Raw genomic sequence first — 18,292 nt, 5'->3', positions numbered from 1 at the left:
AAGCAGGGGTCCCAGAATAATAAACAACTATGCTGATGGCCAATTATTGGCCAATGCAAAAGTGCTGCTTTGAGAGCTGTGGAGGCTGTGCTTTTGCTTTAGAAAAAGTGGCAGTAGCTCAGCTTGGGAAAATAAAAGCCAACAAAACAGACCAAAAAAACCCAGATGTGTAACAGGGTAAGGCACCTGTCCTAGCCTGAGAAATTAATACCTATCCAGTACTGCACTGTCCATAGTCCAGGCAGGAAGGCCAAGGGTTCTAAACTGTTCACAGGCTGAAAGACTGTACAAAATGAGATTGTGAACCTGAGGGGAGTTGAAAACAGCGGTCTATTTTGCTTCCTTCCTTATACTGGAGGATTCTCAAGCTTGGTTCCTTGGCAGCTATGAGCATCTGCATTAACTACAGTATATTGGATACTTGGATACTCGTGACATAAATAGGATATGATTCTCAAAAATCAGACTGCATTGAGTATCTAGTGAGAACTACTGTTAAAGAGGTAAACATATACAATGTGTGTTAATGAATAAGGTTGGTTTTTTTAAGTTTAAAACTAACCTATCAATCTTCTAAGTCCATCCAAGCAATCTGTAATTACTCAGGGAAAGGCTCACACCCCTGCTGAGTTGCAACATAACCACCCAGTGTTCAAGGGCCATGTGGGACATGAGTTAAACTACTACTAGCACATTTGTACCACGTTGCAGGCCACAGGAGATTAGCTAAAGATAACTGACAGTGTTACTGAGCTTTCAACTTCATGCTTTAGTCTGCTTTCTAATCTAACAGTTTATTCTGCAGATGTGCTTTTTTTAAGACAGCTAGTCTTAAAATGAGGCATGCATCTGACTTCCATACATCTCAGATTACAGACATCTACCTTTACCTACAAAGGAAGTACAGAGCTGTACACAAAAGCACCACAACAATACAACTAATAAACTTGGACAACTAGAACTACGATGCATAAATATTAAGTGTACACTGAATATATTATGTGTACAAGGATCTTGCTCTCTTTACTGCCAAAGTCTCCACTGAGGACAATCAAGAAAACAAAAACCCTCACAAGATGCCATTAGAGAAATCTCAACATTTTGACACTAAAACAAGTCTTTGTAATAGTGTTTTTTCCCTAAGCAAAAATATCTCACTATTTACTGGAAGTAAATGAAATATTTTTACTGAGAGAGTGGTGAGGTGCTGGAACAGGCTGCCCAGAGAGGTTGTGGATACCCCATCCCTGGAGATGTTTAAGGCCAGGTTGGATGGAGCCCTGGCCAATCTGATCTAGCAGCTTGCATCCCTGCCTAAGGCGGAGGGGTTGGGACTTGATGATCCTCCATGTCCCTTCCAACCCAAGCCATTCTATGATTCTGTAATTTACAGAGAAAGATGTTTCTTGTTTTCTTTGTTCTATCAGAAAAGAGTCTAGTAAGCAGTGATAAGCAGGAAAGCATCTAATTTGGCACAGCAGAGAAATCTTCTCTGTTAATTACAGATACTACTAAACTAATTTTAATCATGTTAATAACAAAAACTAAAGTTAGAATAGCTGCTAAAAGACCTATAGGAATATAAAGACCGCCAAATTCCTAATCCTTCAAAGGAACCAAGCATACCTTTAAAACGTGACAGTATGTATTTGTCTCTCTTGTGTTAGAGAGGGATGTTCCATACAGAGGCACATACTCCTCTCTAAGTCCTCACACTCATTAGTATAACAACGCTGGAGTTAGATAGCAAAGACACAGCTCACAGCCACCTGGCTCAGCAGAGAAGGAAATTATTTGTTCTCTGCCGCCAGCTAAAGAGGACTGACAAGTACGGAGGTGAAAATCCAAGCACGGAAAGCTGGCAGGCCATCTGTGAGCCACCCAGCAGCGATCTATGAGCAATTCTTGAAAGCCAGACGTACACTTGATGTTGCTGGGCAATAAAACAAAAACCAAACGCAGAAGCAGCGTTATGCCATCAAAACGCTCACGCCCCCGATGCTAACTCGCGACACCTGAGATCCGAGCGGGCGTACTTACAGCCTGCTCGTTTCTCATTCCTATGTACTTGATGCCAGCTGCCTGCGCTGCGACCGCCACCTCGGTGATCGGAATACCGACAACGCCGAACATGTACTCGACATTCTAAAACGGAAACGCCAGAGATCAGAACGGCTCCCAAAAGACGGCTTAGAAAACACGCGCCAAGCACGAGCCCCGCGCTCCTACTTGCGCTCTGAGAGCCTCAGCGATGAGCTGAGCGCCGCTGAGCTCCTCCATGCCGCCGCTCCTACGCAGCAGGAACACGGAGCGCCGCTCATGTAGCGCCGGAGGTCGCGCGGTGACCGGCAGGCCACCCAGCCAATGAGACAGCGGAGGAGGCGGGATTAAAGGAGACGAGTCTCCGCCTCTCACCCAGCGGGCAGGCGGCGAGAGGGCTCCTATTGGCTAGAGCGGGCACCCAATCAGAGGGCGAGAGACGGCCGCCGCCGTGCGCGGCCGTGCCGGCAGGGGGCGGCCGCGGCGCGTCGCGTGCGCGACCGTTAAACGGCAGCGCCAAGGGGCGGGGCGGAGCTGTGGCGCGGAGCGGGGCGGAGGACAGGTGGGTTGGGGCGTGGGGCTCCCCGTTGCCGTGCTCGTGAGGAGAAGCGTAGGTGTAGAGCCAGGCCCTCCTCGGCGTGCCCTGCTGACCCACGCCACTGGCGCTGCCCGCTTCGTACAGTGCTGCAGTGACGCGGCGTGCGCTGCCGGTGCCGCCGTCCTGGCTTGCTGCGGCCCAGCTGGCAGCGCTGAGTCCGGCTGTGGGTAAAAGGCAGGAAGCCAGAGCGAGGTTACGTAACTGTTACCTACGGAATGAACGCTTAACAAGAATGGAAGCGGGAGGCGTGTTTACTGCGAGCTGTAACATCGTTGCCAAAAGAAAAACACCATAAAAACACGTAATTAAGAGTTAAGAGACGGCAGGGGATTCAAAATCAGCAGATGGGAGGAGTCAGTGAGGAAAGAAAAAGGTTAAAGTGGGAGATGGGTCACATTTTTAGATCCACATTTGTGTGCTTGTATGCTTATGTGGAGGCTGCTCTGAAAGTAATGCCTCCTATTTTATTACGTTGGCAAGTGATGGCAGAGGTGGATGTTGGTGGTATGGCAGCAGAGGGTTGAGCCTTCCCACCAGTATTCCATTCCATATTGTTGCCGTGTGACAGATGGCAGCACAGGGGCAGCCTGACAGAACAGAATCTGACGTGGAAGTGTGGATGAAGCAAAGGCGTGGAACTGAATTCCTCCATGCAGGAAAAATGGCAACCAATGACATTGATCTGTGCTTGTTGAACATTTTTGGAGACCAGCCAGTGGATGAGGCGGTGCTGATGTGTTTCAGCAGTAGCAGCAGCAGGTCACCTCTGCTGGTGGAGATTTTATTCAGCATGGCATGCAGGCTCCTGTTCATCACCGTTGAAAATGCACTGCTCGTGGTGGTGACTATGTTGAAAAAATAGTTTTTTTTCTGTTTGTTTGTTTGTTTGTTTTTTCTCTAGTTGATAATTTGCTCAAATAGTTTTAATGTGATCTTTGTTCTATGGAAATGAATAGGAGGCATTACTTTTGGAGCAACCTATGCGTGAACATTGGCAACGTTGCATAACATGTGAGCATAATTCAATTGAAGAAAATACTTTTATTTCTTAGCAAAGTCAGTACTTTGGTAGTTATCATTGATTAATATGGCTTACCAGGCATTTGCTATTACTCATTTAAGAGGACCTGGATGAGTGCTGCTTCACGGTCTATTAGATTCTTCTAATTATAAAAGTCCTAAGAAGCAGAGTGTACCCTGCTTTGCTCTCTGTACAGATCCATGTGTGTTGAGAGTTGGCAAACTGGTAAGTTTCCAAAGTCATTGTAGAACTGGTGTCTGGGTGCTGCACTTATTGTGCTGAGTGGATGGTTCTGATAGATTCAATAGAAAAGTATCCCATGCTGTAACTGGGGGAAACAATGTTATGAATTTGCATCTGAACTTAAACAGCAGCCTTCTTACCTTTTGTGTAAGTGATGTAATGAATATGCTGCAACTGCATGCTGGTAATACTGCTACGAAATACCTGCAGGTGGGTTTGTAAGACAATCATACTGAAGCACAGCTGCCAGGCAAGAGACTGTGTAAATTACGGGAACGGGGAAAAGAAATAAAATTATAAAGCATTTTGGGTTATTAATTTTTTTTTTTTTTTTGAGTGACTCAGGTGAGCTGACAGCTCTGTAGATCCTAAACAAATTATCCTCTCTTCAGGGAAAGGATTTGTTAGATAGCATAATGCTTTCCATTAGGGAAATAAAAAATAAAAGGATGTAGCTGGGACTTATTTGGAGTTTCACGTAAAAAGTGATGAGTAAACCCCAGTGGTGTCCTACCTTTGGCTGGAAATGTTACCGTCCCTAAGCCCTGGAGCTTGCCGCTGCTCTCCTTGTTCAGAGCACTGTCTTTGCTAGCAAAGTCCCATTGTTTAAGCTATCAAGAAGGGGAAGGGCTTTAGGGAGCACTCCCAAGGCCTCAGTTGTTCATGGAACTAACAGGTAACCTCAGCCAAGGGTAAGAGCTTGGGAAATATTTTAGTCAGTAAATTACCTTACTTGTCACAGGTTCAGCTGGATGAGCTTGTACAGTCAGAGGTTCACTGCTAAAGCTCTTGTGCGCCTAAAAGAAGAAGGGCTACTACAAAATGTTGCATTTCACCAGTAAGCCTGGAGAATTCTCATTTTTCAGCCATGGTTTATTTTCTGCTTGTTGGAAACATTTGAGATACTGATGTGAGTCCCTTCTTTTTTGGATGCCCTGTTAATGTTCTGTGTTGGTATGTTTGGTTTATAAGACATATCTAATACATTGCAATTCAATCCTGTGATCTGAAACTCTGCAAGTTTTTCCATTGCTAGTAGAGAAGAATTCTAATTACATCTTAGTTGACAGCTTTGTTAAGGAATGGCTGATGTGAACCCATTCCTGTCCTAAATAGGCATTTTGGCTCTGAAGGAGTGACAGAAAAGATTTTTGTCACTGAAGTCCAACAGCATGTTTATTTTCATTGGCTTCCTTAACAGTGAGAGGCTTCCTTTCTCTCTACTACTCCCTGCTACTGCTTTATATATTTTCTTGCACCTGGGTATTGCTAAATGCTGATCAGATTTCATTAGCAAAGTGGAGAGCTGTGCAGGACAAAGCTGGAGCCTCAGGTTTTGATGTGCATTGCCAAATCACTCCCCTTAAAGACTCCTTTCCTTGAGGAGTGCATTGTAGAATAGCAAGAGGAATTTACTGTACATCACTGTCAGAACTATTTATATAAATGGAGTATTCTTAACACAACTGTTTCCAGAGATGCCAGTGCTGTATTCTATTTTTATGCTGCTTTAGGTAATTTAAGTTCACTGCTGAAGTCATGTATATATGGCACACAGTCAAATTCAAGGTCAAGAAAAACAAACATAACGTTGAGCTTAGTGGCACTGAATAGCTAAGTCACACCTGGCCCCTGACAGGCATTATTGCATACTAGAACGTTTTTGTTATGCAAACAAATCTGTTGTCTAATCACAAAGGTTTTGGTTTTCCTGTCCTACACAGGGTTGTGTTGCTCTCAAACGAGTGTTCCATGCAGAGCTTGTGGAAATGAACAGGTGGTTTAAATTAAAATGTTACTTAGCAAATGCTTTCTGAATGGATTCCTGCACACTTCAAATTGCTCACTGCTGACTACTGGACAAGTTGGCATTTAGGAAAAATGAGGGGAGAAAAAAAAAAGAAGGAAAAACTATACCAGTATTGAGGATTGATTATCACCTGCTTTTCATTCTGGAATTGAAGCTAGTGTGCTTATGCTTCCTTTTTTTTAAGTAGAAAACTACTTTTGATGTGACATGAATAAAAGTGGGAGCAGTTTAAAACTGGTCTCTTTTTCCCATTGAACTCCTCCCAGAGAGAGCTAGAGAAAGCTTGTCATATTTGCTTTGGAAAGGTCAGGGTGTTGTGGGTCACAAGGATTGAAAAACACAGTATTTTAGCACATTCTTTCCTGGATTAGTGTTACCAAAAAAGAAATACAACTAAAAAATTGGTAATCAAACTTGAATACCGGAGGCCTATCTAACACCAGCACACCTCTCCTTCATGCTCTTTCAACTTTGGTGATATCCAACATTTAATTTCTTAATGCTACTTAACGCAGGTAACAAATACTGAACTCTCATTAATCTTACTGTATAAGTACAGGATCTAGTCAGGGTGTCAAAAAGGCTACATGGGGAGCCCATATTGGAGAGGGTGCCCCAGCCTTCCAGGTTCTGTAATTCTTCATTTGTTTCTGCTGCTCAGCCTCTGAAGCTTGGAGCATAAAGGGATTTCTCCAATGTGTGTGGTTTTTTTTTTTTTTTTTTTTTTTTTTGTTGTTGTTTTTTTTTGTTTTTTGTTTTTTTTAAGGAAGCTGCTATTGAGGTCTAGGGAATTGAACCAGGTGGGAAAAGAATTAAATCTAAGAAAAGCTCAGTAATGCATTTTTTTTTGCATTTTGTTTGGATTCTTGCTTTGTTGTTATTACCACAAAATGTGTTACCTTACCTGTCAGCACTGTACAGGAGGAACATGGATCTGAATTGCATTCAGCATTTTTATACATGTTGGGAAAAAGCCAAATGAATCTATTTATCACATGTGCAGAGCTAGAATAAAATGAAAATTCAGAATCCATCAGGACAGCCACTCCTGTGATAGGAAAACAGATAAATGCAGTAGTTTCAAATTTTTTTGGCAGTTATCTAAATGGATAAAATGGTATATGCTGTTACTTGTCTCCTAAATACAGTGTTCAAGTCATTTTAGGAATTGCTACTTGTAAAGCACCAGCTACTTGTAAACTCACCAGCTGGGGGAGAAAGTGCACATTTGTGAGCTACTTTTAGCTTTTCCCAGAGATATTTTGTTACGTGGTGCAATAGATCTATAGACAAACACGAACTAAAGGGAGATCAAAGGGACATTGCAACTACATATGTAGCAAAAAGCAGTTTCTTAAAGCAACATCACAGATAGATGTGCATATTGTGTATTGATAGAACTTCATTCTAACAATAAACAATATGCATGTCTTTGGTCAGGAATTTAAAAACAACATGCTCAGTTCAAACACTGCAGAGTCTCAGTTACAGTCCATATTTAATATGAAATTTAAATTCCTGGCATGAGTTGTCATTGAAGATCCCCCCTCTCCTCCACACCTGTTTGGGTTTTTTTGCTCTAGATTTATGGCACACGACATGGTGGATCTGTGCTGGAAGCTGTCTGTCTGCTTTTTCTGCTGTCAAGTTGTCTCAGGAAGAGTTAAGGAGGAGGCACGTTACGTGGCTGCTGTGTATGAACATGAGTCCATCCTGAGTCCTAACCCAACAGCCCTCATTGATCGACAGTCTGCGCTGGAACTCATGGGCAGAAACCTGGACATCTATGACCAGCAAGTAGCGGCTGCTGCAAGACAGGTAGCGGCTTAGCAGCAGTTGTGTGTGTCCTATGTATATATACAGTAAGTGCTATTTGAGGATAATCTTTCACATTTGTGTTCCCAGGCAACTACAGCCATATTTATATACATAAGTATGGTCTGTTTTTTCAGACATTCTGACCTGCCAGCAGCTTGTCTGACTTAAGTTATTCCAAGCTTGGAAAAAAGTACCTATAGTTACTTAGTATAGGGAAATTAATTTTCTATTTTAATCTGGATACCCAGCTCCTTTCTGTTTTCTTCAATGGAATGTTTTTATTAAAAGATTGTTTTCTGTCTTTGGCTTTGGTTTTATTCCAGCATTCTCAATGGAAATTCCTGCATGTTTCTAAACACTGAAGTTTAATGCCTTGGAAATGAATGTTCCACCATTAACAGCTTTGTGGAAGTAAAGTTTTCCATTCCTTTCTCCTTCCCTCTGTGGGCTGGTACTCAGTCTAAATATATTCCGAGGAGAAAGAGTGGTATTTCTGGCAGTTCTTATGCACAGCCTCCTTTCCCTTCCTCCTGAAGAAGTCTCAACATGGTTCTAGCCCAGAGGAAATAGTCCTTACTGTCCCTATGCAGAGAAGTGACTTGCAAGTTACACAAGTTATAATTTTTTTTTTTTTTTTGAACAGAACAACTACCATTTTTGCATAACTTCAGAATGTGGATTTGTTTTTGTTTGAGAAATTCAGGTTACGAGGCCTTGCAGTCCAGAAACACAATAGCTATTTTAATGCAGTTCTGTAGCTGAGATAACATAAATGATCCCAACGCAGTAGCAAAGGTAGCACATTTGAACTGACTTCTGAGTTGTGGGGATGTGAGTGATTGCTCTGTCTGATTTAAAAGGAATTAATATTTTTTAATAACAGCTGTTCCATAATTTTAGGCAGTGCCAGCCTAGACCTGTGATGGCTGCATGGCTGCTAAAGCATGTACTGCTTCCACAGTCAAACTGTTTCTGAAAACTACTGCCAGTGCCCTCTGCAGCCTTATGTACCTAACCGAGATATATAGGTGATATATAGGCTGTGCTCAAGTTGTGCTGCACCTTTGATACAGTTGCTGTATATTTGATGCAGATACTCACCTCTGATAGACTTCGTCCACAAATGGCATAGTTCTGAAAACAGGTCTTTAACCTGAATGATAATATTCTCATGACTCATGTAAAAGGAGACTATTTCTGGTAAGAATTTAGATGAAGTTTGCTCATATTTGCACTCTCTTAAAATAACACCAAATCAGTTATTTCTCAAGGTAAAGTTAGGAGTCAGGTTAAATGAGTTTGTTTTTTAAACACAGTTACACTCGCTGTGTTTGTTAAAGAAAGGATGTTTTCAAACAACATTCAAATCAAAACCTACTTGAGTTATCTTAACTTTCCTTAGCTCTCCTTAGCCCCTTTTTATTTTTTTCATTTCATACTTAGGTTGGTTTTGCTTTTCCTACAAAACATGCCTTTGTTTTTCACACAGGGGGCACAGATCATTGTTTTTCCTGAAGATGGAATCCATGGCTTCAACTTCACAAGAAGATCAATTTATCCTTACTTAGACTTTGTTCCGCATTCCGACTCTGTGAAGTGGAATCCATGCAGAGAGAAGTATTTGTTCAGTGACACAGAGGTAAATATAGGAACGTTTTCTGTAGAGAAGGGAAATAACTGAAAGCTACATTTGTGCTCCAAGTGCACAAATCTAGTTTTGCTTAGGGAATTAAAAATGAACTGTAAGAACTCCTAGTCACCAGATTGTTTTAATGGACTCTGTTTATGCTGGTTTCATTCTTAGAAGAATTTGGATAGATACATGGAAGAAGTTCAGCTTGTTTAAGAGTCTTATGGGCTTTTAAACTATGAAACGGCACTCTAATAAGGTACATCACTAGTAATTTGGGATTTTATTTTGACTATTGTTTTAATAAAACAATATCATACTATTGTCATTTCTTTGTTACTCTTTTAATAGTCCAAGCATTCTGTGGACATAATGACTTCAGAACATTCTGACTCATTTAACTGTGTATGAATTGATTTGCTCAAGAAACAGGAAAGGACCTGCAATAGTGTAATAGAAGTCACAGTTCAACATAGATGGTGTGTAATTACAAAGGAGGTGATCTGCAAATCGCAAAAATAGTATTTTCATCTGCTTTTCTGGACCTAATGTTAAAGTAACTCTGCCATGCTCAGGAATACAGGCTATTTATTCCTGTAGTGTTACAGTAATCAATACACTGAAACTAAGTAATTATTTATGTGCCCACTAAGATAGCAGAGTTTGAGTTTAAACAATACAGTGGTAAATTCTGACCTACTTTGGCCTATTAATTGTTATTACTGATATCATACACAAGCAAACAAAAATTTAGTTTGACATTCAGATCTTATACTCAGTTTGCAATACTGGAAGGCTTTGATTTTTTGTAGCAGTTAACCAGGGTTCAGTACCCTTGCTAATGCACATTCTCATTTCAGCGTAACTGCAGAAAATCACATCAAAAATGTTCAGAAGCTATAAGTTTTCTATAAACACATAGCTTTAGACAGCAGTGGTAGCCCAGCGTTACGTAAAAAGCTATTAAAAAATATCTGCACAGTCTGAGTGAAGGCGGCTGGTAGATCTGAATGGTACAGTGCTATGCAGAGAAATCCCAAGTGTTCTGGGCCTCAGAAGCCAGTAAACTGTTCTTCCTGAGTGATACTGCTTACCTTCTCAGCTGCACCGTGCATCAGGCTGGGCAGTCATACCTTCAAAGAAAATAAACGGCAGTTAATACACAGCTTTCTCTGGGCTGGAAGAAACATGCCAACAGTACAGCCTGCAACGTTCAGTATTTCTTTTCTGCAACTAAGCAAAAAGCGTTTACATCTCTGCTTCTGTGAGTTGTAGCTAGTAATTTTTTCAAATAAGTTTATAATAAAAATTCTAAAGTAGTTGCAGGAACAAACTGCTGCAAGTGCAAATAATCAGCATCAGAAATTTGCTTTTCTAAAGGTGCACATAAATCAGCTACACTGTTTTCTCAAAGTTTTCAGTTGTCTTATGGTGTTTTATTTCTTCTGATGTTCCAAGCAATGGTCAGAAGCTTCTGAAAATTAAAGCCCTTAAAGTGGTGAGATTTACATATTTACTTACTTTGCAGGAAATATAAATTAGATAATTTAAGGTCATTCTGTAATTGGTATCTGAAGTACATTTTGGTCTGGAAAACAATGATTTCAAATATCTTTCATCAGAAAGATGTCATTACATTTAAATTTTACAGACAAATTTAAGTGTATACAAATTCCAGTTGCAAATAGTAATTTGAAAAGCATCAAATATATTGCTGAAGTAAAACTTCCTCTCCATTTCCTGGTTCTGTAGGTTCTTCAACGTCTGAGCTGCATGGCACTGAAGAACAAAATATTCGTGGTGGCAAACTTAGGAACTAAGCAACCCTGTGAGCACACCGACCCTCACTGTCCACGTGATGGAAGATACCAGTTCAATACCAACGTGGTGTTCAATGATGCTGGTATGCTGGTAGCCACGTACCGTAAACACAATCTGTATTTTGAATATGCTTTTGATACCCCTCCAGAGCCTGACTATAAGCTCTTTGATACCCCTTTTGCTGGCAAGTTTGGTATGTTTACTTGCTTTGACATACTCTTCTTTGAGCCAGCAGTGAATCTAATCAGACAATACAATGTAAAACAGATTGTCTATCCGACTGCCTGGATGAACCAGCTCCCACTCCTGTCTGCTGTAGAATTTCAACAAGCTTTTGCAACAGCTTTCAGTGTCAATATTTTAGCAGCTAATATCCACCACCCTACCCTGGGCATGACAGGGAGTGGCATATACACTCCTGTCAAATCATTTATCTACCACAACATGGAAAGTTACGGTGGCAAGCTCATAGTAGCAGAAATTCCCGTCACTAGTGCAGATTACAAAACCAATTTGGAGCATAATGAAAGATTTAGAGAGAATGTACATCATTCATGCACTACTTTTACAAGTACCTCAGGGGATGACCAAGTTTGCTTTATGGAAGGACAGGAGGCCCCTGGCAAAGTATCAGAAAAAGGAAATGAACAGTCGCCTCCCCTTTTCTATGCAGAAATGATGCATGACAATTTTACTTTCGTTCCTGTATGGGCAGAAAAAGGAGAACTTCAGGTTTGTGCCAATACTCTTTGTTGCTACTTAAATTATAAGAGAGATGTTTTAACTGATGAATTATATGCTTTGGGAGTTTTTGATGGGCTCCATACAGTGAATGGCATATACTATGTCCAGGCCTGTGCATTAGTGAAGTGTGGAGGTCTCAGCTTTAGCACTTGTGGGCAGGAGGTTACACATGCCACTGCTCTGATAGATTTCCAGCTATGGGGAAATATGAGTACTCCTTATATCTTTCCTTTACTGCTGACATCTGGTATTACCTTGGACTTTGCTGATCACATGGGCTGGAAAAACAACCACTATTTCCTAAGCAAAAATAGAACTTCTAATGGCCTACTGACAGCTGCTCTGTATGGACGATGGTATGAAAAGGACTAGCACAGATATTTAACTGCATCAGATTTTCAGAGCGTATACCTTAACATGAACTGTTGAACATCTGTACTTCAGAATCTTCAGGTACGTTTGTTATATGACTGTCTAATTAGATTCTACATTTGAAATGATGACCAAAGAGACTATAAACCAAGTGTGTACCTTGGAAGCTTATGTCTTTCCACAAGTATCTGAATTGCCTTGCAAGTCTAAAGGCTTGTTACAGTGTGTTTGAGATACTTTATGTTAGGAAAGTAATCTCATTTCAACTGAATTTGCCCCTTTTAATTTAGTTCTTTGGTTCTCTGGGGTTCTGGTGGGAGTGGAAGTGAAAGAAGTAGAAAACCATTTAAAAAGGAAGAAAAGTAGGAAAGGGAATGGCATTGATTACACAAATATATGCAAGAAAATAGATGCATATACCTTGAATAGCATCAGGTTCTGATTTCTGGTTAGAGTGCTAAGGTTTTTTCCTCTCAACTCCCTTCCCCCCGCTCCCATCTGAAATCTTTACAATTTCCTGCCCACTTGCTTGGCTGTTAGCAACCTCAGTGAGTTATCTCATACTTTTTAACAGTAACTAAGCAAGTGTTACCACTGTGAACATCTGTGGAACAACCAGTCTGGGAAAGGGTATATCAACTGCTACACCGAAACAGCCTTGATTAGGGCATAATTTCCATGCCCCTGTGCAAGAAATTATGTTTAAATAAAGCTCAACGAGTATCAGCAACTATGTTATACTACTTTAGTACTCTGACTTTCCCATTTTTAAAGAGAAGTCATTGCATGTCTCTTTTGAGACAATTCAAACATTGTTTGTAAATTCATTCAATAAGAGCTGTGAAAAGCAGATAATGAATTGTGGGGCAGTAGGGTTTCTATATAAATTGCGTGCCAGGTGGCAGGTTCCTGCTGTTGAAACACAGCATTCTTTCCATAGCCATAGCTAGATTGGATGCTATAAATACTGTCATGCAATGACAAACTTTTACTGCAGTGGAGATGCTTGCAAAAGGATGTTTAAAGGATATTATTTTGGCCTTAAAATTAGAGAAAATAATTTCTTCTGAACCATTATAATTTTGGGGCTCTCATTGGCTGTTATAACTTTATCCGTGTAATAGCTGTTAAGTAACTGACTAATAAACACAATTGTTCCTTTGGTGCATCCTTGTCTTCCGGGTGCTAAATCTGTTGTCCTAGTTGCTGGGAGGAGCTGTGAACAGGAGATGTAATTCTCAGTTTGGCTGAGGCAGTTCCAAAATTTGTTCAAACTCAAAGAACTGCAGCAAGAAATGTATTATACTGCTCAATAATCTGCTTTGGACAAATTCACTTTCAGGTTTCATAAAGGAAAATAGTCACATCATTTACTGAAAGCGCGAGAAGCCCTTAGCAGAGCTGAAGGTCGCACAGGCAGAAGAAACATACCCAGAAGAAACATGCCTATATGACCATCATTTCCCTTCAATGGATATAAACAGTTTTAGTAAAGCTTCCTAAATGTTTTCTGTCTGGGAGAAAAATCAAACCAGAAAGCATGGACTTTCCGCCATACAAGAAATACAGCTTAAATCAAGAACAACTTTAAATCAGCAGATTATTTTTAATGTGTTCAGGATGTGGAAGATGTTTGTACTGAGACAAAAGAAATAACCTGAGAAGGAGTAGGGAATGCTGTCTGTGAGGCACCTTGGTACTGCTGAGGGGGAAAAAAAATCAGAAAAGCCCTGTCCAGCTAGGGGTAACAGCGCACAAGCTGGAAGTATTAGGGATTTCAGCATAAGGGATGTGGTGCTGAGTTATCCAGGTAGTTGTGAGGATACTCTGAAGATGTTGAAAGTAACTGCCAGAAAATACAGCAAAGAAATGTCACGAACAGGACTTTGGAGTTCAGTTCTTGAGAGGCATGTGAACAGGCTCAGAATGTCAGAAACAAGTAATGGAGTGGGACAAGCAGTTCAGAACAAAGATCTTCAAAACGCGCAAAGTTGGTGCAAGCTTGTATAAGTAGACATTTACAGGGAGATGACTAGATTAAAGTGACTGAGCATCAAGAGGCTACTGCAACCACCACGGAACAGAGGTGCAAAGCCTTGTGGGGTGTGGCCCAGCCTTGCCCAGGCTGTGGCCTTTCTTGTAGTATTAATTAACACACTGGCATCGCAGAAAGCCCAAGAGTTAAAGTACCACAGTAGACTGATCACCCTTTTTGGCTGCTTCAGATATACCAGCTGAACTGAAGAAAAGAACCAAATGATAATTCAGAACTTGAGAGAACCTGAACAGCGACTGAGCGACACACACAGATTCAGGGGCTAGAATGAACTAATGCCACCTCCATTTATGCATATTAACAAAAGTGACAAAATATCAGTAATTACAAATAATCAGAGGCCAAAGTGAGAGTTTTCGCTGAGTCAGGTTTTTAGTGGTCAGTAGTAACAGTAATATTTCAGACATTTGTTGTGCCTGATCTCCTCCTGGAGCTGGGGCAACAGCAGAAGCCACAACCAACAGTTAGCAATACCCACAGCAGATCAAGCTCTTAGTAGAAGAGATTAGAAAAGTTGAATTTGGTAAGAAGTTAATGAATTTCAAGAAATATCTTGAAGATTTATTATAAAACTATGGAGGCAGCTTGTATAAGGGACGTTTGGCAGGGGAGAGGGAATATATATAGAAGAGGGAATGAAACGTTACATTTTGCTTTAAAACTGTTACAGTGTCTGAGGCTGAGACATCAGTGTCAGTCCTTCTGAGCTGCAATGCAATGAGAAGAAAACCTGCACACCTGTCACTAAAAAGGCTTGGAAGTGAGGCCTTCTTTTGTTCTGCTGTGAATTCGAAGAGCTAAATTTCTGATTACTGCTACTGCAATTTTAATGCACAAGACAATGTAAGGTGTTCTTAAATGTTTAATGATATTAATAACTTTAAGACAGCTTGAATGACTCCTCAGATTCCATATTATTCAACCATGTTCACAGATACATAGTGAAATATTGCAAGACTCAGCTTGAAAATTGTTAAAATGCAGTACGGGAAGACAGGGAGTTCAGTTTACCATGATATACAGTGACTAAGGAAGCATTGATAATTTAGATACTACTTCATTTGAAGTAAAGTATCAATGCTACAAGATCGGAATGCCAGGTTGGAAAGAGTTCCATCAGATGAGAGATGAGTCGAAACAGGAAAAACAAAATCATGCTGCAGTTTGGGGATGTTAGTCAAGGCTAACTTTGTTTCCCAGGGAAAAAACCAAGGCATTTTGCTGAGCTTCAGGTTACTGATCAGCTGAAAAAAAATGCTCCTCCCAACGGCTGAAATCTGTTTTTCTTTCAGTAGGTAGGTAAGGATGTGTGGATCAGACTAAGGGCCCAGCTGTCGGACTGTACATGACAGCAGGGTACTGTTTTCTTAAAAATAACCACTTGTTTTGACACTTCAAATGGATACATCTGGTTCCTTCCTTAACAGTCTTCAAAATATATGGATATACATGAAACTACATGAAAATAAAGCCAAAGCTATCATCTTAACAAGAGAAATCAACAGATCTGTATTATGTCTATATTTAGAATCTCTGGTTTAAGTCTGTAAGGAAGACTGAGGTTTCATAAATTCTTACCTTGTCCAATTCATACAGTAGTCACAGCTACTGATTTATAAAGTGTTTTATTCCTAATCTGGAAGAATTTTTCTTCAACCATCCAACTTCTGCAGCATATTAAAAGAAAAGGAAGTTGTCACCAGTCATTAGAGATTACTGCAAGCAGCCATAATTACCAGTTATCTCAGATTTAAGGATTCATATGAATTCGCTGGATAAACTTCAGGAATTTCAATACTTGCTGTTTTTCAACTGATCTTAAATGTACTTAACTGAGTTTTAATATGGATCTATGGAAATGGTGTTCAAAGTCTAAACTACTTATTAGGACATGATAAAGGCCAAAGTTAATACTCTGAATCTAGTCTGGATAGTTCAGGGAGTGTCTCAGCACAGACGAACGCTTTTAAAACAAAAACACAGTGGCCTTTGCACTGAGAAGTGGCTAAATACTGTCAGCAGTCACAGAGTGGACAAAGGGGGAAGTGAGGAGAGCACTCCTGCAACTGCAGGCAGGGAATCCTATGGACCTCCCTCTCCTCACTGCTGTACACCCCTCAGCAAAGAGCACGCCCTCCACTTCTGCAGAACTGCTGCTGCTTCTAACATAGCTTTCTGCTTTTAAGATGTGAACCTCACTCTTCCAAATATGGAGTTAGGATTATAAGCTCCCCTGACACATCTGGCACTGTAAAATGTTTAATTGCATGTTTAGTCGTAGAACTTCTCACAACTATCTGCTCTCACTGGTATTCACTTCTGCTTAGAAGGTTTTACTAAGCTCTCTCTCTCAAACTAGAATATAAACAGAAAACAATATTTGGATTATTACAGTATTTGTTGCTTTTAAATGGACAGAATCTTTGGGCAAGACAGGAAGCTAATTCCTAAAAACACAATTACGGGGCTGAAGAACCTATGAACGTTATCAGCCATACATAACATAACAGCTTTGGGTTTTCTTAGCACCCATTTTTCAGATGTTAACTGAAGCAAAACTTATATGGTTGTTTTGGAGAAATCCTGGTGCTGGATAAGCAATAAATACTAGGAAGAAATAAAGAAGTAGGAGGCAAGACTTCATACAATTTTACAAGAAAAATCTTCTTTACAGAAGGGTCACTCCTGAAAGGAAAGGAAAAAACACAACAAAAAGAAAAAAAAGGAAGAAAAAAGATGAACTCTTGATTGTGTCAGGATCGGGCATTTACACAAACACAGCACTCTCTGAAAACAACAGTTACTCAGTCCAGTAAGTTCTGTGCTAACCTGGCATTTTCTACGTTTATCCCGAGAACTGAATAACCCATAAAACAAAGCAGCAGTCGGAGTGCTCAGAAAGCTGATCAGAGCTTGTTGTTGTCATTACCCACGTCCCTTCATTTTATTTTTTTTTCCCTAGTATAAAAAGGGTTTCTTTTATCCCACAACTTCAGTGATCCAGCTGTATTTTTTTGCTCTTTTCTGGTGAAAACTCAAGTGGTTGTTTGGATGAAGGGAAAAAAGAAGAGGGTGCAGAATCATTTTCTGGAAAGCAGCAGACGTCCATTCAGGTATGAAGATTAAAAAAACCCGATGACACTGACTGCAGGCAATGTTATTTGTTTTACAGAAACAAGGAACCTTCTGTTTCTTGACCTCTCATTAGGAAAGCAAACCAGAGCAGTGAGTTTTTTTAAACAAACTTTGTTCCATTTTAGGAATCATATTTTCTAGTAGGAGTCCCACTTACCACTTACAAGGCACAATTACTGTCCTATCCATTAAGTAAATTCATGCAAACTGAGATATCCAGGCTCACTGGCTAAGCTCTAAATGAGGAGACATGCATGCAACTCTGAATCCCTAAACAGAGTTAACAACTTGTAGTTAAAATCAAACATCTTAAAAACTTGACAGCTTCATTAACAGAAACATCTAATTGTTACCTTTCCAATAGTGCAGATGCTACTTGCCATTTTCATTCAAGTGAGGATGAATGGATCCATGCTGTTTCAACCTCAGTATTTAGATAGCTGGAGTGAATCTCAAGACAGACCAATACGGACCTTTTGAGCTGCCCGCACACTCGACCAAAGCAAGTCAGTCACTGCCATGGAGCTGTGTACTTTGAGGGAAGAAAACAAAGATCACCATCGCCCTGAAGTCATCTAATTCTGTTCCAAGACAAACACTGCGTATGCAAACAACAAACACAGGCAGAAATGGTTAAAAAAGTGGTATTTAAAAGAAAGCCTAGAGGAGTAATTAATTAATCTAACATTTAAGGTTACTTGAAATTCCAATAGCTCATCTTCAGTTTAGGATTACAAAGCCTTTGGGAAGCAGATTTTATAAATTCTAACAGTTCAACAAAAGAGACTTTGCCATTAACACTTAATAGATACAAATAAATTATTCCTTCGTAGAACTCACATTTGGGTTTTATTATATTCCGTAAAATATACAAGAATCTTGAAGTACTGAAAGAGTGCAGGTAAATACAGTATTCAAGCAGTCACTATTTCTATGTACATGCTCTTAATTCTTCAAAAAAACCCACAAAATTATCAAACAGATCAAAATATTGTCCCGTGTTT

General features: G+C 40.2%; 2 protein-coding genes across 11 annotated transcripts in view; one reads left to right on the top strand and one right to left on the bottom strand.

Moving 5' to 3' along the window:
- Positions 1 to 2,351, bottom strand: part of HACL1 (2-hydroxyacyl-CoA lyase 1) — a 21,365-nt gene extending 19,014 nt beyond the window's left edge. For all 4 annotated transcript variants that reach the window (XR_016467727.1, XM_090142605.1, XM_090142604.1 and 1 more), the window contains exons 1-2: positions 2,230 to 2,351; positions 2,041 to 2,145 (exon numbers count right to left, since the gene is read on the bottom strand). Coding sequence is in view for 3 of the 4 variants with exons in the window: in XM_090142605.1 (XP_089998731.1) it covers positions 2,041 to 2,145; positions 2,230 to 2,280 (156 nt within the window). In the remaining variant the exon portion in view is untranslated. The remainder of the gene's footprint in view (positions 1 to 2,040; positions 2,146 to 2,229) is intronic.
- Positions 2,238 to 18,292, top strand: BTD (biotinidase). Of its 7 annotated transcripts, none has more exons than XM_031590179.2 (5): positions 2,506 to 2,602; positions 4,645 to 4,812; positions 7,296 to 7,530; positions 9,020 to 9,169; positions 10,913 to 13,432. In XM_031590179.2, exons 3-5 carry the CDS (start codon positions 7,300 to 7,302, stop codon positions 12,095 to 12,097), a joined length of 1,566 nt encoding a protein of 521 aa, XP_031446039.2. In that variant the 5' UTR covers positions 2,506 to 2,602; positions 4,645 to 4,812; positions 7,296 to 7,299; the 3' UTR covers positions 12,098 to 13,432. The 7 variants fall into 7 exon arrangements, 6 of the variants coding, with proteins under 6 accessions (XP_031446041.2, XP_031446035.2, XP_031446039.2 ...); XR_004166481.2 differs by lacking the exons at positions 2,506 to 2,602; positions 4,645 to 4,812 and adding exons at positions 4,819 to 5,679; positions 13,440 to 18,292 and having other exon boundaries at positions 10,913 to 12,178; XM_031590180.2 differs by lacking the exons at positions 2,506 to 2,602; positions 4,645 to 4,812 and adding exons at positions 4,820 to 5,679; positions 13,440 to 18,292 and having other exon boundaries at positions 10,913 to 11,713.

Source organism: Phasianus colchicus, chromosome 6 (genome assembly GCF_987193195.1).
Source record: "Phasianus colchicus chromosome 6, bPhaCol1.hap1.1, whole genome shotgun sequence".
NCBI lineage: Eukaryota > Metazoa > Chordata > Aves > Galliformes > Phasianidae > Phasianus > Phasianus colchicus.
Note: the sequence above shows the minus strand (reverse complement) of the source record. Positions and strands in the feature narration are given on the sequence as shown.